The 24,529-nt window shown below is 34.9% G+C and overlaps 1 protein-coding gene across 9 annotated transcripts in view; it reads left to right on the forward strand.

The window, feature by feature from the left end:
- The window catches only part of VPS13B (vacuolar protein sorting 13 homolog B), an 801,572-nt gene that overhangs the window by 368,130 nt on the left and 408,913 nt on the right, over positions 1-24,529 (forward strand). For all 9 annotated transcript variants that reach the window (XR_002085466.2, XM_019468015.2, XM_019468016.2 and 6 more), the window contains 2 exons: positions 10,488-10,615; positions 17,792-18,026. Coding sequence is in view for 8 of the 9 variants with exons in the window: in XM_019468015.2 (XP_019323560.2) it covers positions 10,488-10,615; positions 17,792-18,026 (363 nt within the window). In the remaining variant the exon portion in view is untranslated. The remainder of the gene's footprint in view (positions 1-10,487; positions 10,616-17,791; positions 18,027-24,529) is intronic.

Raw genomic sequence — 24,529 nt, forward strand, 5'->3', positions numbered from 1 at the left:
TCTTCCTCATATCTTTTAGGAAATAAATACTCAATATGAGTGTATCCAAAATAATGTGATTTTATACCTCCAATAGCCAGATTATGATATTTAATGAGAAGTTTTAACTGCTTATGTTTTTCAACGCTTTTTGAATCACATATAAATTTCAGGGCCTCCTTTAATATTTTTTATTAGGTCATTATATCAGTATATTTACAGTAACTGTATGGCTTTTTGATTAGTAATTACTTGAAATATTGCTTCACAGTCATGTGATAGTGTTCAAACTGTTTGGTACTGTTAGCATTTATTAGATGGGTTTATTTTGAAATTGAAATAATGGTGTTTATATGAAACTAATATTCTGTACTAGATTTTTGAAATTTGATAATAGAAATTTCTTTGGAAACCTTTTGTATTCATTGTTAAGAGTTTAAATTTTTGACTGCATCTAAAAATTTATTTCCATAGAATTTATTTTTTAAAGAAGTTTTAGGTGTACGGTGAAATTGAGGAGAAGGTACAGAGATTGCCCATGTATCCCCTTCCCCTCACATGCATAGATTCTCCCCCTGTTATCAACAACATCCTCTACCAAAGTGTTACATTGTTATAATTGATGAATTTCTATGATTATCACCCAAAGCCCATAGTTTACATTAGGGTTCATTCCTAGTATTGTATATTCTGTGCGTTTGGACAAATTTGTATTGACCTTTATCCACCAGTATAGTAACCAATATAGTAGTTTTATTACTCTCTCCTCCTTATCTCCTAGTAACTACTGATCTTTTTTACTGTTTCCATAGTTTTGCCTTTTCCAGAATGTCATATAGTTTGAATTAGTATGTAGCTTTTTCAGATTGGCTTCTTTCACTTACTAATATGCATTTAAATTGCTTCTGTGTGTTTTCATGGCCACAGTTTATTGATTCACCTACTGAAGGACATCTTAGTCCTTCCAGATTTTGGCACTTAGGAATAAAGATCCTATAAATTTCTCTGTGCAGGTTTTGTGTGGTTGGTCTAGATTTAAGTCAGTTATTTAAATTGGCAGAATTTTACCATAGGCTTAGGTAACCATTTTGTTCTCATAACTACTAATGGACAAAAGAGAAGTGATGCAATCCAAGTCAATAGAAAGCAAATTAATGGTGTTTTATTAAGAAAATTATAATAGGAAACCCATTGTAAATCATTTAATTAATTCTGAAATATATGGAATAAAGTGTTAAATACCCCTTCGCTCTTACCCCTCATCAATTCCATTTTGCTCTCCTCAGAGGAAACCTCTGTCATGGATTTGCTTTTTTACTCTTCTATAACTTTTTCTGTGTATGGAGTAGACAAATCACACTCAAACTTACACATTGTTGTAAAAACATATTTGGATTATACTACACATATGTATTTTTCTCATTTCACAAGATATCAAAAATGTGCTTTCTGTCATACCTGTAACTGTTACTCATTTTAAGTGAATGGATTATAATCTCCATTGGAGGTATTCTGAAGTTAATTTAACCATTTATTTTATTTTTTTCAAAAAAAATTTTTTTAACATTTATTTATTTTTGAGACAGAGAGAGAGAGAGAGCATGAACAGGGGAAGGTTAGAGGAAGAGGGAGACATAGAATCTGAAACAAGCTCCAGGCTCTGAGCTGTCAGCACAGAGCCTGATGCAGGGCTCGAACCCACAGACCACGAGATCATGACCTGAGCTGAAGTCGGACGCTTAACCGACTAAGCCACCCAGGCGCCCCAACCATGTATTTTTTGATGGACAGATAAATTGCTTATATTTTCCTTCTCCATTTCCGCTCCCTTCTCACCTCTTTTCTTTTTTAACTATTTCAAATAATACTGCTGACACTGACCATTCTTTATAAGTTGTTTGTATGCATGCACTCTCAAATGTTAAAGTATCTCTGTAGCATAAGTTTTTGGAAATGGGATTATTGTAGAAAAATACTGCGTGTTTAAATTTTGATAGCTACAAATTGTCATCTGTTGCAATTCTACTAAAAAGACCATACTTAATCATATTCCCAGTATATGAAAAATTCTCAAAAGAGCCTTCAACAATGACAGATTTTGTAACTATGCAAATTGATGCTTTAAAATGTTGCCAATGTGACCACGGAAGAGGATACCTGATTTTTGTCTTAAGTTTTATTTGTTTCTTGGCAAGGATGTTATTAAGTTTTTTGGCCATAGTATATTTTTCTCAATTATCTGTTGATATTCTTTTCCATTTTGTATAGTTGTTGAGCTGTTTGTAACCTTGATATCTTCATTTGAACTGATGGAAATTGCAACTTGATAGGTCTAAAAAACTAAGGTGTTTTTCCCCCTGAGTTCTCCTCCTCCTGCAGCTCCATTCTTCCATCTGCTGAGACCTAAAGCCTTGGAGTCATCCGTTCTTCACTTTTCTCTCTTACTGTATGTGTAGTCCATCAGTATAGCCTGGAGGCTTTATCTTTTTCAGTGGATACAGAATTTCATCACTTCTTACTACCTCTATTGCAACCACCATCTTTCACATACTGTCTCCCTGTTTTAATACTTACAGCTGATTTTCTCCAGAGTAACCAGAGAAATTCTTTTAAAATATGTCCATCCAATAATTTTATGACTGTATTTAGACTCCATGATCATGTCCTAGCTTCTCCAAAGTAAAAGCCAACCTTCTTACCATGGCCTATATAAGCTCTGTATGACTGGTCCTTATTTATAGCTCTGACTCATTTCCTACTTTGCTCACTCTTTACTTTGTTTTGGCCATCATTTCTTCCATATTATTTCTTGAAAATCCTAAGTATACCTCTAACCCAGGACTTTTGCATTATTATTTACCTAGAATGCTCGGTTCCCAAATTTCTCTATGGATCTCTCCCAAACTCTTGTTTTAAATAAACATTCTTTGAATTTATAATATGCATATTGTGGTAGATTGTGGGTTTATAAATATGAGGGAAAAGGGTCTATGATCCATGCCCTTAAGATATTAATCTATGGGGCACTTGGGTGGCTCATTTGAGCATCTGGCTTTGGCTCAGGTCATGATCTCATGGTTTGTGAGTTCAAGCCCTGCATCAGGCTCCGTGCTGACAACTCAGAGCCTGGAGCCTGCTTCATATTCTGTGTCCCCCTCTCTCCCTACCCCTCTCCTGCTTGCTCTCTCTGTCTCTCTCTCTCAAAAATATTAAAAATTTTTAAAAAGATGTTATTAATCTAGTATAAATACAAATGAGCCAAGTTGGGAAGATAAGGAAACTGAGTTGAAATATAGCAACTGTAGTTCACATAGTGGTAATATGGCAGCATTTACTTTGGAGAGCATTTTAGGACCATCAAACTTAATTTAATCAAAGTCTTAAAAACCAAGATATGACTTACTTATTTTATGTTTCTTAAGTACATAAAGTGGTACATACAAACTAATGTTTGTATTAATATATAATTGTATAAAAAATATATGGATATGTTTAGAAATATATGTTGTTATCGATTATTAAATTAAGAGTAATTTCTGAAATTTTGCTTTAAAATTGTTGAAATTCTCTGATTTCTGTAATTTAGATGGACAAAAATTTTAATAACATACTATACAGAGTGGAATATCACCTTTTGTTTTCTTAATATAGAAATTTGCCTTTTATGTAAGCACATACTTTTTTGGTTACTTTCAAAATCAGTTTGTAAAGTTGGAGCAATAGGAGCCCATGCCCACACCTCTCAGATCTCCCAGCTGGACATTGGAAATAAATTTTCATGGTTTAGGGCCTCTCTCATTTGACCTCAGGAAATGACCTTTGACTGTTAGGCACCTGGATGAAGAACCCTGCGTTAAGCTTGTCAGAGTTCTGTAGCCTACAAAGACCCTCTGCTTGCACTAGGATCATTTGATTGAAGGAAGATGGTGGCACAGGAGGATGCTGGGCTCACCTCATCCTACTAATCACTTAGATTCCACCCACATTGGCCTAAATAACCCAGAAAACCACCAGAAGACTAGCAGAATGGACTCTCCGGAGCCAAGCATAGACAAGGGCCCACAGAAGAGGGTAGGAAGGGCAGAGAGGCGGTGCGTGCTACATGGACTGGCGGGAAGAAGCTGGGGTGGTGGAGGAGCAGACCGCTGGGCAAGGCAGAGCCCCTGAAGTGTGGCTTGCAAAAGCAGAGGGGCCGGACTGCATGAGTTCTGACAGCCAGAAGTACTTAACATCTGGAATGTTAAAAGTCAACAGCTCTGCTCTCAGAGAGCAGGGAGGCTGGGAGGGAGAGTTGTTAAGTCTTGGAAGGACACAGCTCAGTGGGGGAACAAAGGCTTTGGTAAGCACCATTTCCCTCTCCCATCCCCCGGCTGAAATTCCAAAGGGAACCAATTCCCATCATCCAACTTGCTTGCACCGTGCAAATGCCCAACGCTGTGCAGCTGTGGATCCATCCCTCCAACGGGCCTGCCTCTCTCCCTGTGCTGCAGGGCACGTCCCGCAGAGGACCACCAACAGCAAAGCTAGCTAAGCCTGCCCCTCCTGCCCCTGAGCACCTTGCAGATCCACCCCAGCTAATACGCCCTTGGCCAGATCCTATCAAAGGAGCACCACAAGCCTGGCAGTGTGCAAGCAGCCTGGACAAGGGCCACACCACTCCACAGTGAGTCCTGCCACTGGGAGAGGGAAAGATAAGGTACACACCAGTCTGACTGTGGCCCCAGCTGTGGGCTGGGGGCAGACATCGGGTCTGACTGCGGCCCCATCCACCAACCCAAGTTCCTTGGGACAGCACAGGGGAAGTGCCCTGCAGTTTGTGGCTACCAGAGTGCCTAGCCAAAATGACAAAATGGAAGAATTCTTCTCAAATGAAACTCCAGGAAGTAGTAACAGCTAATGAATTGATCAAAACTGATTTAAGCAATATAATAGAACAAGAGTTTAGAATAATAGTCATAAAATTAATCGCTGGGCCTAAAAAAAGCATTGAGGACAGCAGAGAATCTATTGCTACAGAAATCAAGGGACTAAAAAATAGTCATGAGGAATTAAAAAATTCTATAAATGAGGTGCAAAATGAAATGGAGGCGGCCATAACACGGATTGAAGAAGTGGAGGAGAGAATAGGTGAATTAGAAGATAAAATTATGGAAAAAGAGGAAGCTGAGAAAAAGATAAAAAAATCCAGGAGTATGAGGGGAAAATTAGAGAACTAAGTGATGCAATCAAACGGAACATCTGTATCATAGGAATTCCAGAGGAGGAAGAGAGAGAGAAAGGGGCTGAAGGTGTACTTAAACAAAATAGCTGAGAACTTCCCTGATCTGGGGAAGGAAACAGGCATTGAAATCCAAGAGGACTCCAATGGACAGCAAACTCCCTTCAGACGGAACTTGAATCAATCTTCTGCAGGATATGTATAGTGAAACTGGCAAAATACAAGGATAAAGAGAGATTTCTGAAAGCAGCTGGGGATAAACGGGCATAACATACAAAGGTAGACACATAAGTGTAGTAGCAGACCTATCTACTGAAACTTGGCAGGCCAGAAAGGAATGGCAGGAAATCTTCAATGTGATGAACAGAAAAAATATGCAGCCAAGAATCCTTTATCCAGCAAGTCTGTCATGCAGAATAGAAGGAAAGATAAAGGTCTTCCAAACAAAAACTGAAGGAATTCATCACCACTAAACCAAGCCTACAAGAGAGCCTAAGGGGAACTTTGTGAGTGAAATGTTGCAAGGACCACAAAGGACCAGAGACACCACTACAAGCATGAAACCTAGATATCACAATGACTCTAAACCCATATCTTTCAGTAATAATACTGAATATAAATGGACTAAATACTCCAACCAAAAGACATAGGGTATCAGAATGGATAAAAAAACAAGAACCATCTATTTGCTGTCTACAAAAGACTCATTTTAGACCTGAGGACACCTTCAGATTGAAAGTGAGGGGATAGAGAACTATCTATCATGCTACTGGAAATGAAAAGAAAGCTGGAGTAGCCATACTTATATCAGACAAACTAGACTTTAAATTAAAGGCTGTAACAGGAGATGAAGAAGGGCATTATATAATAATCACAGGGTCTATCCATCAGGAAGAGCTAACAATTTTAAATGTCTATGTGCCGAATACGGGAGCCCCCAAATATATAAAACAATCACAAACATGAGCAACCTTTTTGATAAGAATGTGGTAATTGCAGGGGACTTTAATACCCCACTTACGGCAATGGATAGATCATCTAGACACAGGATCAATAAAGAAACAGGGGCCCTGAATGATACATTGGATCAGATGGACTTGACAGATATATTTAGAACCCTGCATCCCAAAGCAACAGAATATACTTTCTTTTTGAGTGCACATGGAACATTCTCCAAGATAGATAGATACACATATTGGGTCACAAAACAGCCCTTCATAAGTATAAAAGAATTGATCATACCATGCACACTTTCAGACCACAATGCTATGAAACTTGATATCAACCACAAGAAAAAGTCTGGAAGACCTCCAAAAGCATGGAGGTTAAAAAACACTCTACTAAAGAATGAATGGTCAACCAGGCAATTAGAGAAGAAATTAAAAAAATATATGGAAACAAATGAAGATGAAAATACAACAATCCAAACACTTTGGGATGCAGCGAAGGCAGTCCTGAGAGGAAAATACATTGCAATCAAGGCCTATCTCAAGAAACAAGAAAAATCGCTAACAGCACACCTAAAGGAACTAGAAGCAGAACAGCAGTGACACCCCAAACCTAGCAGAAGAAGAGAAATAATAAAGATTGGAGCAGAAATAAACAATATAGAATCTAAAAAAACTGTAGAGCAGATCAGTGAAACCAAGAGTTGATTTTTTGAAAAAAATAAAATTGATAAACCTCTAGCCAGGCTTCTCAAAAAGAAAAGGGAGATGACCCAAATAGATAAAATCATGAATGAAAATGGAATTACTACAACCAATCCCTCAGAAATACAAGCAATTATCAGGGAATACTATAAAAAATTATATGCCAACAGACTGGACAACCTGGAAGAAATGGACAAATTTCTAAGCACCCACACACTTCCAAAATTCAAACAGGAAGAAATAGAAAATTTGAACAGACCCATAACCAGTGAAGAAATTGAATCAGTTATCAACAATCTCCCAACAAATAAGATTCCAGGACTAGGTGGCTTCCCTAGGGAATTGTACCAGACATTTAAGGCAGAAATAATACCTATCCTTCTCAAGCTGTTCCAAAAAATAAAAAGGGAAGGAAAACTTCCAGACTCATTCTATGAAGCCAGTATTACTTTGACTCCCAAACCAGACAGAGACCCAGCAAAAAAAGAGAACTACAGGGCAATGTCCCTAATAAATATGGATGCAGAAATTCTCAACAAGATACTAGCAAATTGAATTCAACAGCATATAAAAAGAATTATTCACCATGGTCAAGTGGGATTCATTCCTGGGCTGCAGGGCTGGTTCAATATTTGCAAATCAATCAATGTGATACATCACATTAATAAAAGAAAAGAACGATATGATCCTGTCAATTGATGCAGAAAAAGCATTTGACAAAATTCATTATCCTTAATAAAAATCCTTGAGAAAGTTGGGATAGAAGGAACGTACTTAAACATCATAAAAGCCATTTATGAAAAGCCCACAGCTAATATCATCCTCAGTGGGGAAAAACTGAGAGCTTTTCCCCTGAGATCAGGAACACCACTGTTGTTTAACATAGTGTTGGAAGTGCTAGCATCAGCAATCAGACAACAAAAGGAAATCAAAGGCATCAAAATTGGCAAAGATGAAGTCAGGCTTTCACTTTTTGCAGATGACATGATATTATACATGGAAAACCTGATAGACTCCATCAAAAGTCTTCTAGAACTGATACATGAATTGAGCAAAGTCACAGGGTACAAAATCAATGTACAGAAATCAGTTGCATTCTTATACACTAATAGTGTAGCAACTCACTAATAGTGAAGCAACACAAAGACAAATAAAGAAACTGATCCCATTTACAATTGCACCAAGAATCATAAAATACCTAGGAATAAACCTAACCAAAGATGTAAAAGATCTGTATGCTGAAAACTATAGAAAGCTTATGAAGGAAATTGAAAAAGATACAAAGAAATGGAAAAACATTCCATGCTCATGGATTGGAAAAATAAATACTGTTAAAATGTCAATACTACCCAAAGCTATCTACACATTCACTGCAATCCCAATCAAAATTCACCAGCATTCTTCTCAAAGCTAGAACTAGCAATCCAAAATTTGTATGGAACCACAAAGACCCCAAAAGCCAAAGTAATACTGAAGAAGAAGACCAAAGTGGGAGGCATCACAATCCCAGACTTTAGCCTCTACTACAAAGCTGTAATCATCAAGACGGCATGGTATTGGCACAAAAACAGACACATAGACCAATGGAATAGAATAGAGACTGCAGAAGTGGACCCACAAAAGTGTGGTCAACTAATCTTTGACAAAGCAGGATAGAATATCCAATGGAAAAAAAGACAGTCTCTTCAACAAATGGTGCTGGGAGAACTGCAGAAGGATGAAACTAGACCACTTTGTTACACCATTCACAAAAACAAACTCAAAATGGATGAAGGACCTGAATGTGAGACAGGAAACCATCATAACCCTAGAGGAGAAAGCAGGAAAAAACCTCTCTGACCTCAGCTGCAGCAATTTCTTACTTGACACAGCTCCAAAGGAAAGGGGAATTAAAAGCAAAAATGAACTATTGGGACCTCATGAAGATAAAAAGCTTCTGCACTGCAAAGGAAACAATTAACAAAACTAAAAGGCAACCGATGGAATGGGAAAGATATTTCCAAATGACATATCGGACCAAGGGCTAGTATCCAAAATCTATAAGGAACTCACCAAACTCCACACCCGAAAAACAAATAATCCAGTGAAGGAATGGGCAGAAGGCATGAATAGACACTTCTCTAAAGAAGACATCCAGATGGCCAACAGGCACATGAAAAGATGCTCAACGTCGCTCCTCATCAGGGAAATACAAATCAAAACCACACTGAGATATCATCTCACGCCAGTCAGAGTGGCTAACATGAACAAGTTAGGAGACTATAGATGCTGGCGAGGATATGGAGAAACAGGAACCCTCTTGCACTGTTGGTGGGAATGTAAACTGGTGCAGCCACTCTGGAAAACAATGTGGAGGTTCCTCAAAAAATTAAAAATACATCTATCTTATGACCCAGCAATAGCACTGCTAGGAATTTACCCAAGGGATACAGGAGTACTGATTGATAGGGGCACTTGTACCCCAATGTTTATAGCAGCACTTTCAACAATAGCCAAATTATGCAAAGAGCCTAAATGTCCATCAACTGATGAATGGATAAAGAAGTTGTGGTTTATATATACAATGGAATACTACTTGGCAATGAGAAAGGATGGCAATGAGAAAGGATGACATATGGCCTTTTGTAGCAATGTGGATGGAATTGGAGAGTGTCATGCTAAGTGAGATAAGTCATACAGAGCAAGACAGATACCATATGTTTTCACTCTTATGTAGATCTTGAGAAACTTAACAGAAGACCATGGGGGTGGTGAAAGGGGGAAAAAGTTACAGAGAGGGAAGGAGGCAAACCGTAAGAGACTTTTAAAAACAGAATAAACTGAGGGTTGATCGGGGGGTGGGAGGGAGGGGAAAATGGGTGATATGCATTGAGGAGGGCACCTGTTGGGATGAGCACTGGCTGTTGTATGGAAGCCAATTTGACAATAAATTTCATATTAAAAAAATAAAGTTGGAGTCTGGTTGGCTCCGTCACTTAAGTGTCTGACTCTTGATTTCAGCCAGGTTATGATCTTAAGGTTTGTGGGATCAAATGAAGAGCGGAGCCCACTTGGGATTCTCTCTCCCTCTTGCTCTGTCCCCCTCCCTTGATTGCTCACAGGTGCGTGCATATGGTCTCTCTCTGTCAAAATAAATAAACTTTAAAAAAAAGTTTAGAGAGTCTATGGATAAGATTTTGTCATCAGGAGAATTCACATATGGGAAGACGTGTTTCTTATCTATTTTGGATAAATAAAATGCTTTGTTGTTCCTTTTTTGTTTTCAAGTAAAGTTTTTATTGAGGTATCTTTATACTCAGAAATGGGTAAATTGTTAGGTTACAACTTAATTTTAGTAAAGTGTGTATATATCCATGTATTCATTAAATAGAATGTTAGATTATAACATTGTTCCACAGTGCCACCTCCCAGTCACCAACCCAACAGGAGTAACCAACACTCTCCTGACTTTTAACAGATAAGTTGTGCTTATGTTTGAATAGTTGCAAAAATCAGTAATTCTATAGTCTAAAATGATCTGATGTGTTATTTTGTAATCTCATTCAGAACTAATAAATAAATAATCTTGGAAGTAGTTTCTGTATATTTTTCTAAAACAGTAAAGTAAATGTGTGTTAATTAACTGTTCTTATACTTAGAATCTCGACCATTGTCAGTTCCTGTGAAAGCCATGCTGAATATATCTGAAGGCTGTAGAAGTCCTGAAGAAAGAATGAAAGAATTTATTGGAGTAGTATGGAATGCAGTAAAGAGTCTCACACTGCAGGTAAAATAAAAGAACTGTCATGGTTTTAATTTCTATGATCCTTTTTAGCTTTTAGCACCTTTGATATTGGTAAAGAAGTAATCTCACTGGTAACACTTAATATCGTTAAAAAATAATCTCCCTTGTAACACTTGTGTATACCATCTCATTTGTATAACTTAGATGAAAACTGTTGGTGCGCTTTACATATTATTAGCAAATTATATGAAATACATCTTATATGCTATTCTTGATAAAGTTACAAATTATGCAAATTTTGAGATGTTTCTCAAATTACAAATTTCATTACTCATTTTCTTTATTTCGAACTTATTTAAAAGATTCTAAATGTTCAGTATACAAATCAGAAAACACTAGACAATAGGCCACTTTGGCCAGTGGTCCTGAGGGACCTAAGATAAAGTCAGCATGGCTTAGTGACTAATGCTGAGGGGACTTTGGGGGACTGAGAAGAAGGAGGCTGTCTAACTGGTGTTTCACATTCCAGTTTTGGCATTTGGGTGCATAATGATGCCATGAAATGGTAAAAGAAGCAGCTATGCAGAATCAGGGGCAAATAGAGAGTTTATACATACATTTGAAACACCTGTGAGATCTCCGGGCTTCTATCGGACTGTAGGATATTCATATCTGGAGCTTAAGGAAGAGATTTCACACTAGAGATATATTTTGGAAATCATCTATAGATGGATGAAACCAAGAGAATTGGTCATCCAAAAAAATATGTGAAGTTGAAAGAGCAGTGGGCCAAGGGGATGCCATTTCTAAAGCAGACAGTGGAAGAGAAAGTGTCCTTAAAGGAAATTGTAGTAGAGAGATCAGAAATGTAGGAGGAAAAGCCAGATAGTTCATGAAAGGAAAGGGTGTATAGAATTTCAAGGAGCCAGGCGTTAGCAGTATCAAATTCTGTATCTTAACTATGGACTCTACTTTGCTTATCTGTAATATGAAATGGTTAAATTAAATAATGTTTAAGGTTATTTCCAATTCTGACATTCTTGTGAAATTCTGGTTATTTTGCTTGTTTTATAATGATACATTGCCTTCATTAGCTTTATCACCAGCAATAAATTAAATCTTAGCTATCATTATGGATTAGTTATAAGTAGAGATACTGATTTTCCTCACTTTTTTCTTTTAAAAAAATTTTTGTGGTAAGATACACTTAACATAAAATTTGCCACGTTAACCATTTTTATGTCTGCGGTTTAGACTCATGTTCCTCATTTGACTAAGCTTATTGAGTGTAAATTAACATATAATTACAGGAGTTCTAATGATTATATTTTTGTATAGGTTATTTTGAATATGACCTAGGCACTTGCTTGCTTCATTTTTAGTCTCGGCACTGTATTATACATGCTGTATATTTAGACATTTCCAGATGTTAATGTGTTCTGGAAAAGTTTAAAGGTAAAACTTGATTCTGATTAAATGATTAAAATCTAGGCCCTAAAATTCTGAGTTTTTAAAATAGTAGTGTCCGTTTTCCAAGATGTTTTATGAACCAAAATATAAACCAGAAAACTCTGAAGTTGTCATCAGATAAAATAGAACATCATAACTTGAAGCCATCAAAGGATTATCCTCTTAATGGAAGTTTGAGCAAGCAAATGTGTTCGGAATCAGGATTTCTGGAAAATTGATTTTGGAGCCAAAGTTGATATTTGCTAAGCCCATGTTCTTCTTTCTTGTAATAGACTTATATTGCATTAAGATGTAAACAATATTTTCTATAACCTATTTGTTTTTCAGTGGGAAAAGTAACTTCCACATTTCATCTTAATGGATTATGTTATAGTACTATATGTAGTCTTGAACCATTTTTTTAAAATGGGAACTTAGTTTGGGGGCCTTTTTCACAAAAGATTAGCACAAACTCAGTTCTTTGCAATTTTTCTTTATCAGTTGATCAGTAAAGATCCTATCTATTATACTGCAAAAAGCTACATTCTCATTCCAGAGCACATAATTGGCAATGGCATGCAGTTGACAAAATAGAAATACTCTGGCCTGGAATTCACTAATAAAGGAGTACATTTTCTTGTTTTTTGCCAAACTCAGTCTTGTCTTTTACATTGAAGATCATGTTTCTGTTATATGGCATTTTCTAGATGTTTTTTATAGTTTCTGAAGCTTTCTAAGTGGCCTGTGTAATATAGCGGACTCTTTATTTTCCATACCACATTCCTTGATTTCGATGTGTCAAAGTGTCTCAAGTCCCATAAGGTAGTTAAGCTAGACCAATTGAATTCTCTTTCCAGGAAGTTACATGCTGAATACGATCAGTGATGCAGTAATAATACTGCATGATACAGATGTTGTCCTCATATCCAGCGCACTTGCTGGCCTATCTCCATGATCAGACAAGGGTAGGCATTTGAGGCTAGACAGACCAAATGCCAGCCACCTTACTTGTAAAAGTAATTATTTACATTTATGCTTAAAATTTTGCAAAGAATCTTTCATTATAGGCATTGAGAAAGTGACAGCAATTGCACGTAGTTTGTTAGAAGGACAAAGTTTGTAATTCAAATGTAGGCATTTTTTCATATTGTCCCTTGGTAAATATGGGGAAATGTAGATTTGTATTACTCTGGAAAAGAAGACAACCAAGGTTCACTATTGAGGTTTTTAGCTTAATGCCTTATATTGAGAACATTAAGATTTCTACTATAAATGAAGGTACCCCAAATATTTTCATAGTGTATTGAGAGTTAACAAATAGGAATATGGTGATTTGGGCAGTAGTTAATAATATATTTGTTATAGTGCAAATGGAATACTGCTTATATTGGTGGCCTCTATATACATAAATAGTTATAAGCAACAGTGTTTTTAAAGAAAAAGACTGTGAACATCTCTTATGAATCCATGAGAGCTAATATATGGATCTGACATATAGGAGATAATTCAGTGTATGTTCATTGACTTTATTTAGCAAACCTTTTGGTGAGAGTTAATACATTGTATCTTTATATCAGAGCTGACTCCCACCTCCCCACAATTACAGATGAGTAAACTGAAGTCACGGAGAGATTAATTTGTTAAAAGTTCCACGGTTAGAGTTGAACCCATTTGGCTGACATGTCAATTTTATTAATTACTAAGTTGTCTCTGTAGAATGAAATGATGAACAACAGGTATTAAGCAGTTATTTTAATTAACATCAGATACTGATACCAATAAAAATAATTGTGTTCACTTATTAATTATTTAGTGCCTAGTACATGCTAGACATGGTACTATGTACTGAGACTATAAACACAGTAGGCTGATTATCTGACATTACAGACCCTATGTTCTAGTGAAAATTCTGTAAGACTATTAGTAGTTTAAAACCGTCTTGTTTCAAGTTTTTGGGTGCTGTGTTTATGTCTTTTGTCTCTTTATTCCTGACTTGCAGTTCAGTTCGTGGTCGATATTAAAGAATGCATGAATTAAAGAAAAAGTGAATGAAAATATAACCTGAAATGTTTCTTCATGTATGTTTTTATTTGAAACTATTTTATGAATAATACAATTCATACAGAGAACATTTCATTCTTCAGAAATTTTGCAAAATATAATTATCACTGAAGTTTTAAATATTGGGGCACCTAGGTGGCTCAGTCGGTGAAGCATTGACTTCAGCTTCTGTCATGATCTCATGGTCTGGGAGTTCGAGCCCCGTATTCAGGCTCTGTGCTGACAGCTCAGAGCCTGAAGTTTGCTTCAGATTCTGTGTCTGCCCCTCCCCTGCTCACATCTGTCTCTCTCTCTCTCAAAACTAAATAAACATTTAAGAAATTAAAGTTTCAAAGGAAAGAATGCATGTTAGTGGGGAAGAGGAAATAGGAATGTTACTTAAAAGTATAGAAAATTGGGGTGCTTGGGTGGCTCAGTCAGTTAAGCGTCCGACTCTTGGTTTCAGCTCAGGTCATGATCTCTGTTTGTGAGTTCGAGCCCCTCATCAGGCTGCATGCTGACAGTGGGGATCCTGCTTGAGATTCTCTCTCCCCCTTTCTCTCTGCCTCTCCCCTGCTCACTCTCTTGTCTGTCTCTCAAAAATAAATAAACTTAAAAAAAATTTAACTGTATACAAAATATGGTATAACAATTTTAAGCATTTACTTTAAAAAAATTTTTTTAATGTTTTTATTTATTTTTGAGAGACAGAGACAGAGACAGAGCACAAGCAAGGGAGGGGCAGAGAAAGAGGGAGACAGAATCTGAAGCAAGCTTCAGGCTCCAGCTGTCAGCACAGAGCCCCACACAGGGCCGAACTCGCTACCCACGAGATCGTGACCTGAGTCGAAGTCAGACATTTAACCAACTGAGCCACCCAGGAGTCACTTAAAGCATTTACTTACAAAATGTTCTGTATAATAGACAGTGGGCTAATTAAAATGTTTAGATTAATGTATAAGTGAGACCTATCTCAGTCTCTCTTTTTTTTTCTTTTTTAAACTGAGTTGTGAGCACAGTTATAGAGTGTACAAATTAGAAAAATCTAAGTTTACCAAACCTTACATATGGGAGATGGGCTGGGGGTACACAAAGGCATATATCTTTTCAAATGGCATATAAACTTGGAACTTCCAAAAAATTCATGATAGTCATTTCATTGATTAAAATAGAAATACCACATAATTTCTGCTTATTGGTTTATTCTCAGTGTATCATACTTAAGATTTGTAGCCTTTGACCTAATAGGAATCAAAATAGAGGTGGTTCGACTTCAAGAATTTGTAATAATCCCTTCACTTTAACACATGAATGTGTTCAATATTGGCGAAAGAACACGTTGCTACCAAAACTGAAATAAGATCCTTGAAACAGAAAGGATGTTGCCATGGAAAAATGAAGTAACACTCAGTGCAGCTGTGATGCATTAATGAATAGGATATTTTTTTTAAAAGATCATTTGTGTTTGGTGTGGCTCAGAGGGTCCCAACCAGATGGTTTCCATGAACATGATCTGACCCCCGGTTTGAGGACTTCTTACTGGCAGATTACTTCATTTTCTTTCCCTTGGATTGTCAGATCCTTACATTAATGCAAAATTTACTGCTGCAGATTTATATTCCCTTACATAAATCACTCAACATTTTACATTAAAACCACAATTTTAGACGTACAGTTTAACAGTTATTTTAAAAGTGTAAAAAGATTTATGTGATAGTTGTAGTATATATTAGAGATGTAACATTATAATAAGTTTGAGGATTTTGGATTATGTATGTGTTTTGGTTCTTATCATTATAGAAATCTCCAGAACACATATCACATTTTAGAAAGTTTATTTTTTAGAGTTGTTATGTATCTCAGAATAATCTATTTTTGAATATTTATTGCTCACGTTGTTAAATTTGATGAAATAATTTATTTCTGAATTAGTGGAATTTTGGAATATATTGTTATTTGGAAGTTTCGGCACAACTTAAATTTATTTCACAAGATATATATGTTTATATTTGTATAGTGTGGCATATTAAACTAATTACCTCACATTGTTGAAAACATTTTTTAACATAGCATCAATACATATATGAAGTGTTAAAAACTGACTCTTTTTTAGTTTGACACTATAAGCATAAATAATTGAATAATGAGAATGGTATACTGAGAATATGTTCTCAGTATGCCATAATACTTTGTGCATTTGAACTTTAGCAATTAATTGTGTTAAATATTTAAAAATATAAATGTAATACAGCTGAAACAATGTATGTTTTAGGATAAAAAATGTTGTAATCTTCAATCAATGAGCTACTTAACATATAAACACTTAAATTAGGTTGCAAGATAAAATTCTAGATGAGGTCAGACTTCATGAACCTTATATTTATTTTTATAAAATTTTACTTATATTTTTCTTCACTGAATTCAGTTTGTTCCATGCACAGAAATGTTGAAGCAAAAATGAGTAAGTTTGCTTATTTATAAGCCTGGCAGATTATTTATCATATCAAGGAATTCCAGACCTGTTACGTATCATGCTGTCACTAAGGGCTATATTAACCTCAAGTGAACATATATTAATGTATTCTTAGTTGTCTTTTATAAAATATAGTCTCTTAATTTGCTAGAATATCCAAGTATTTATCAAACAAACAAATTTTAATTTTGTTACATCTTCAGATAATGCCTTTGTATGCCAAATATTTTGTAGAAAATTAACAGATGACATTTTGTATTTCCTTGAGAATAATTTAAGTATGCTAGGCTGTTTGAGCAGTTTGTGAACCAAGTAAAAAATATTACTTTCTAAGAACCAACTAAGACTAATAGACTTGAGCTTATATTGCTTTTGAATTAAGAACTCATGATGAATTTAATTTTTGATTTGAGATCGCTTAGTATTATTTCACCTCTCTAAGGTGCCAGGCAACCTAAGTAAACTACACTGGGGATAAGAAAGCATAAAAGTTTCACATGAAATCAAAATTTAAATAATAATTTGATGTATGATAAAAGCAGGGAATAATGCTCTCAGTTTTAAGTCTTCTGAATTTTCTTCATTACCATGTATCCATATATATAAAATGTGATACACACACACACTTGAATCTTGGGATACGTGTAAATAAAAAAAGAAAATACATGATACAGACTTGTTATATTTTAATATTTGTCTAGAGATATCATCTGAATATTGGAAACATCTTTCCTTATATTTTAGTTTGTAAAGTAAAAACAAAAGGCCAAATTCACATGGTAATAGCTGCTTGTGTGTGTGTGTGTGTGTGTGTGTGTGTGTGTGTGTGTGTGTGTGTGTGTTTTAAGTGAGTACAATACAATACTAGTTGGTTCTAAGGCCTTAGTTGGTGTTAATCTAATGAACTGCAAAAGAAGGAGGATTTTCTCACCTTTTTTTGCCAGCACATTTTCTGATTCAGTCGTGTTACTTGGAAATAACTGTGGAAAGGCAGATATGTTTTCATCTCATTTCACTGTGCCTTTTTGATCAAATTCATAGCAAGAAACAATGTCCTTTTAAGTGTTAATTGTGTTCTTCAGTAAAAGTAACTCATAAAGAGGTAAGTATGGCACATTTCTTCTTCTTTTTTTTTTTTTTTTTTTTGGCTTGCCTGTTTATTCTGATAAAGATATTAAGTATTTGAGGGTATATTAACTTCCTTATTTAGTCTGTTCCCAATATTTTAATTTTGCTTTTTTTTTTTCTTCCCCTAGCTTGAAGTACAGTCTTGTTGTGTATTCATTCCAAATGATAGCCTGCCTTCCCCAAGTACAATTGTATCTGGTGACATTCCTGGAACAGTAAGAAGTTGGTACCATGGACAAACCAGCATGCCTGGAATGCTTGTCCTCTGTATGCCTCAAATAAAGATTATTAGTGCTGGCCACAAGTATATGGAACCTCTGCAGGAGATTCCATTTGTCATTCCACGACCCATCCTTGAAGAAGGTACATTAAAAAATATTCTTCCTATGGTTATATTTGATAATAATATTTTTAGTTTTATTGTTTTTTAATATGCCAGTGCTTATGTAAATGAGTCTTCTCATTGAAAGATCCACATGAAAATAGATTCAGTAATCTGCAAAGTGGATTTAAAAAGAAGGGTGCACAAAGTAAATGAACTAAGTGGTGCTGTTTATTGACATCCACACATTTTAATAAAATTCATGTATGTATAAATAGACTACAAAATATCATATGAAACGCAGAATTATCACTAAAATGTGAAGCATAGACAAGTCAAGATGACAGTTGGTTTTGGAAGTTGGCATTAAGCTGAATTAAGAATGATAAGTAGATCTTAATTTAAGCTACTTGATTTATTAATAGATATCATATATAATCAAATGAATATATTATTTACATCAAACATAATATATTTCTAGACTTCTCATTTGTTAAAATACAGTAGATAATATTGTGATGATCGGAGACATAACTCTTCAGTAAATACTTCATTTGTGATACTGCAGAATTTTCAGTTGCAAATTCATACCCTTTTGAACTTTGACATATTCATCTCACAATCTGTGAACCTGGAAAAGTTTTGAGTCACAAAGTAAATAGTGTGAATCTATATTTTAATAACAGGGTTCAAATGTTTTACAATGGTAAACAGTTCCACACCTTGTTCATATTATTAGCATGTAAGTATATGAATGCTGATATCATTGAGATCACTACACATACTATTATTGAAAAGCAGATATATTCTGTGCAGTTTTTGACTTTGACTTGATGTTGATTTCTCTTTCCTTTTCTCTGTTTTGGCGTTTCCATTGAAATGTAGTTTTCTTAGGTTTATCAGAAGTAGGAATGATTTTACTGCCAGAAATAAATGTTGGTACTTAATAAAATGATTGCCATTATCATAAAATCATAGAATTCTAACAGTTAGATGGAACTTATTTAGAGCTCTTACCTGTGTGATTTTGTTCTTGATGCAAAGATTCTTTTTCTAGCATATTGGATATATCCATTCTTTGATATTTGCTTCTGGTTGTAAGGAGTTCTTTATTATCACAACAGCTATTGTGTATCATATCAAGGACATGATAGCCTCAGAAAATGAGCTGGGGAGTGCTTCCCTTTTTTTGTTGTTGTTGTTTTTTGTTGTTGTGGTTTTGTTTTTGTTTTTTGGGTTTTTGTTTTATTTTAACTCTGGAATCATTTTTGGAAGATTCAAAAAGTTTGTCCCTTAATTTAAAAAAATTAAAACTCATAATATTATTCCATTTAACAGCTTTTTTAGACATTATTTACATACAGTTTCATGCATACAATTAGATTACTTTTAGTATATTTACAGTTTATACCATCATCACCACCATCAAATTTAGAAGTTTTATCACTCAAAAAAAAAGTTTTATCACTCAAAAAATAATCAATATACCATTAACAGTTACTCTTTCTCCCTTCATCCAAAACCCTGGCAAATGCTGACCTTCCTGTCTCTATGAATTTGCCTGTTCTAGGTGTTTAATATGAATGGAGTCACACAATATGTGGTCTTTTGTGACTGGCTTCTCATGGGAAGTCACCATAATGCTTTTGAGGTTGACTTATTTATCAGTCTTCATTTTTATGGCTGAAAGTAATCCATTTCATGGAAATACCATGTTTTCTTTATCCACTCATAGTTGGTAGACATTTGTGTTTACATCTTTTGGCTATTATGAACAATACTGCTGTGATAATTTTTGCACATCTTTTCTTTTTTTTTTTTTTTTTTTTTTAAATTTTTTTTTCAACGTTTTTTATTTATTTTTGGGACAGGGAGAGACAGAGCATGAACGGGGGAGGGGCAGAGAGAGAGGGAGACACAGAATCGGAAACAGGCTCCAGGCTCCGAGCCATCAGCCCAGAGCCTGACGCGGGGCTCGAACTCACGGACCGCGAGATCGTGACCTGAGCTGAAGTCGGACGCTTAACCGACTGCGCCACCCAGGCGCCCCATTTGCACATCTTTTCATATGGACATATTTTAATTTCTGTTAGCTATGTACCTAGTAGTAGAATTGTTGGGTCGTATGGTAGCTCTGTGGTTAAGGTTTTGAGGAATTAACAGTCTGTCCTCCAAAGTGTTTCTGCCATTTTGCAATTCCACATCAACTTATGAAGGTTCTAATTTATTCAAGTTGTAATTGTCTTTTTGGTGTTAACCATCCCGGTGGGTATGTGGTGGATCTCATTTTGGTTGTTATTTGCAGTTCCCAAATGACTAGTGATATTGAGCATCTTTTCATGTGCTTGTTGGCCATTTGTAGAAGCTGTTTTTTATTTTCTTATTGTTTTCAAATACTTGGCCCACTTTTTAGTTGGGTTATTTATCTTTCCTTTTAATTGAGCAGTTCTTTATATATTCTGGATATTAGATTCTCATTAGATACGATTTACAAATTTCTTCTCTCATTCTTTGAATTATCTTTTTTACTATCTTGATTATTTCATTTCTTTTATAGTCTTAATTTTATTTTTCCCTGCTGTATTAGACATTATTCCCTTGCTATTTTTTTTCAATCTTAGAAATTAACACTCTTTACACAAAGTAAAATTTGGTTCTGGAAATACTAAGATGCATTTTTAATTTAGTAAATCATAAAATAATTTATGGTATTTACTCTCCTCCTGAACAACACACAGGTCTTTAAGTACTTTAATTCAGCGATTCTCTCCAGATTGACTGGCTATTACTGTTATATATTTTAATTTATCTCTTATTTTTCTGAATTTTATAAATTTAAATCATTTAAAAAATAATTGCATATATATTACATGTATACAATTACTGCAGGGTTTGGAAAATTTATTCAATAAATAGCCAGATAGTAAATATTCTCAGTATCATCAACTATCTGGTTTTTGTAACAACTACTCAGCTTTGCTTTGTAGTACAGAGGCAGCCATAAATAGTATGTCAATGAATTGACACTCCAGTAAAACTTTATTCACAAAATCTGATAATCAGTCACATTTGGTCATGGGCCACCTATGCTAACTTCTATACCAATGCCTTACTAGTCATTCGTTGTCACAGCTCATTCCTTTCTTCTACCTCAGATAATTTTCCTTCTGCCTTATTTATATATGGTTTCCCACTGATAGTTTTGTTTTGGCCATTAAAGATCCTTTTGTGCTTACTTTTGTTTTTCATTGCCTTTCTGAGAAATTCACCATCAGTTTGTTTTTTTTAGTGTCTTTCGGGCAGCTTTAAGGATCTTTTTTTTTTTTTTTTGGCTTTTAAATCTTTGTTCTTTTAAGTGTTAGTATTGGTGTCTTTGTGAGCTTTTCAAGTTTTCTGGCATTTTCTCTTCATATATTGCCTCTGTCTCATTCTTTCTACATATATGTTAGACATTTTTTTTTTTACTGTATTGTTCTTGTCTCTTTAATATTTTTCCCTTTGACTTTCTGGCCTGTAGTCTGAGTAATTTCTTTGATATTACAGTTTATTAATTTTATTTTCATCTGTATCTAATGTGCTGTTTTTTGGGGGTAAAACTTTATAGAATTCTAATATATCATACAGAAATGAAATACATCAACTATTAGTATACAACTTGATACATTTCATAAAATAAATCTGCCCATGTTACTAGCTTCTGAATCAAGATAAAAAATTTTACCAACACCCAGGAGATCTTCTCTAGTCCCTTGTCGGTCTCTGTTACTTCAGAGGTACATGGTATCAAGATGTCTAAAACCATAAATTATTTTTCCTGTTTTTCAACTTTGTAATACTTTATTAAATTTTAAAATTTGCTTATGATGTTTTCATTTTCATTGATTTTTTTAAAATCCTTGCATTTTATTCATAATTTCCAAGGCATTGTTATATTTCTTGATACATGAATCATTTATTTTATTGTCTGAGTCCTGCTGATTCTTGCCTGTATGCCTAGTGTTGTTCTTTGTGTGTGTGTGTTTTTTTTGTTTGTTTGTTTCTTTGTCGCTCCTTTTTGTGGGGAAGAGTCTACTTATTTTTCCTGGAAATATTTGTCTAGAAATTTTTTTGAAGATGAGCTCAAAGATTCTTCCTTTGTAGTTCAAATTTATTTCTGATGTATTGGGAGCATTACCAGTTTACAACCACTTGAAACTAGAGGATTTTATACCATGTAGATAATAAAAATTCAAGTTACAATCTTTTATGAGGCTTGGTTTGTGGTTATATGTATTTTTTTCCACTCTGTTCAAGGTTCAGCTTTCTGATCATGTACAGAGGGTAAAAACAGGGCAGTTTTATTTCTAGTTTATTCTAACATTAATATTGTAGCCATATGCATTAAAGTCTTATGTTCTATTAGGTTCTACAATGCAAGTGTCAACAAGGATGTTCCATTTCACCAGGTTTGAAATGCCTCAACCAATTTGTTTTGCTTACCTCTGAGTTCCTGACTTTTCTCAGTCCCTGGCCTTAATAAAGCCTTACTTTTTTGGGGAAACTCACTAATGAATTTAAGAAGATATGGAGTGCAGGGGCGCCTGGGTCTTTGTGACGCTCAGTCGGTTGAGCGTCCGACTTCAGCTCAGGTCATGATCTTGTGGTTTGTGAGTTTGAGCCCCGCATCAGGCTCTGTGCTGACAGCTCAGAGCCTGGAGCCTGCTTCGGATTCTGTGTGTCCCTATCTCTCTGCCCCTCCCCGCTCATTCCCCCCACCCCCGTCAAAAAAAAAAAAATAAACATTAACAAAAATTAAAAAAAAAGAAGATATGGAGTGCATGTCTCTGTGTGTGTAAACCAGTTCATATAAATTTTATTCATAGTGTGATGTATACACATTTTATAAATATATTCATCCTTTTTGTTTTTAGCACAAATGTCATTCAGGGCACTAAATCCACCAGGTTGCTGGAAATACAGTCCCTCAGTGATTTAAAGATGTGACAAATATCATATCCCCCTTTTATCTAATGGATTTTATGAAAGGACTGATATATACTGCCCTACTATTCTTTATCTTTTGAATACTCTTTAAAATCCCTGTTATAGCACTTCTGCCAGCTTCTTTTTCTACTCTTGTATGATAAATTACTTTCTTCTCACCTTGTCTTTCAAATACATTATCAATGACTTAAGGAACTACAGAAGTCTCCATCTTTAAAGCAGAAGGTGTTATATTCTGATATTTTATTCCTAGAACTGAGTTAGATAGCATCTTAGTTTGTTTTGAACATTTAAAAAAATCACACACCAGATGGAGAGGGCAAGAATCAAATAGAAACTTCTAAAAACTATTTTTCTTACTCCCTGGGAGAAAATAGTGTGACAATATAATCAGCCCTGAAACCTAAAGTAAAAACAGTTTTTTGTTTTTTTGTTTTTTACCACATGGTTATTCTCATTGGCCAAACCTACCTTGAGGGAAGGAGATTATTTCATGAGATTTGAACATCCATTGTCTAATACCATGTTTTGTAATCCCCATATGTTTGTTTTATCCAGATTTTTTTCTTATAAATGATTTCTAGTTTCATACCTTTGTGGTTAGAAAAGATAATTGATGTGATTTCATTCTTCTTGAATTTATTGAGACTTGTGTTGTAGCCTAGCATGTAATCTGTGCTGGACAATGTTCCATGTGTCCTTGAAAAGAAGTGATGCTTCTGCTTTTGGATAGAATAATCTGTATGTATCTCTTTAGTCCATCTGATCTAATGTGTCTTTTAAGGCCAATGTTTCCTTATTAATTTTCTGTCCTGAGTTATCTCCTCATTGATACAAGTGGAGTATTAAAGTCTCCTACTATTCTTATCCTGCCATCTATTTTTGCCTTTACTTCTTAATTAATATTAATAAAAAAGTTAATATTTGCTTTATGTATTTAGGTGCTTCTATTGGGTGCATAAATGTTTTAAAATGTTATATCCTATTGTTGGATTGATCCTTTCATCATTGTATAATGCTCTCCTTTATTTTAATGCTCTCCTTTATTTTGAAGTCCAGAATCATGATGGCTTCAGCTTTGCTTTGCTTTTTTCAGGATTGCTTTAGCTAATTCTACTCCTAAAACCAGTACTGCATTGTATGTTAACCAATTGGAATTTAAATAAAATTTGAAAAGAAAAAAAGAGTCTGTTTTGTCTGACATAAGTATTGCTACCCCAACTTTCTTTTCATTGTCATTTGCATGGAATATCCTTTTCCATCCTCTTACTTTGAGTCTGTGTGTGTCTTTAGATTTGAAGTGAGTCTCTTGTAGGCAACAGATATATGGGTTTTGTTTTTTTTTTTTAATTCACTCATTCAGTCACTCTGTGTCTTTTGATGGGGAGTTTAGTCTGTTTGCATTTAAAGTAATTATCCATTGGTATATATTTATTGTCATTTTGTTTATTGTTTCCCAGCTGTTTTTTGCAGTTCTTCTCTGTTCCTTTTCTTCTTTTTCTCTCTTATGCTTTGATTGTTTCCTTTAATGTTGTAATTAGATATTTTTTCTTTTGTGCAT

This window comes from Panthera pardus, unplaced genomic scaffold, assembly GCF_024362965.1.
Source record: "Panthera pardus isolate Hobbes unplaced genomic scaffold, ASM2436296v1 HiC_scaffold_7, whole genome shotgun sequence".
Lineage (NCBI taxonomy): Eukaryota > Metazoa > Chordata > Mammalia > Carnivora > Felidae > Panthera > Panthera pardus.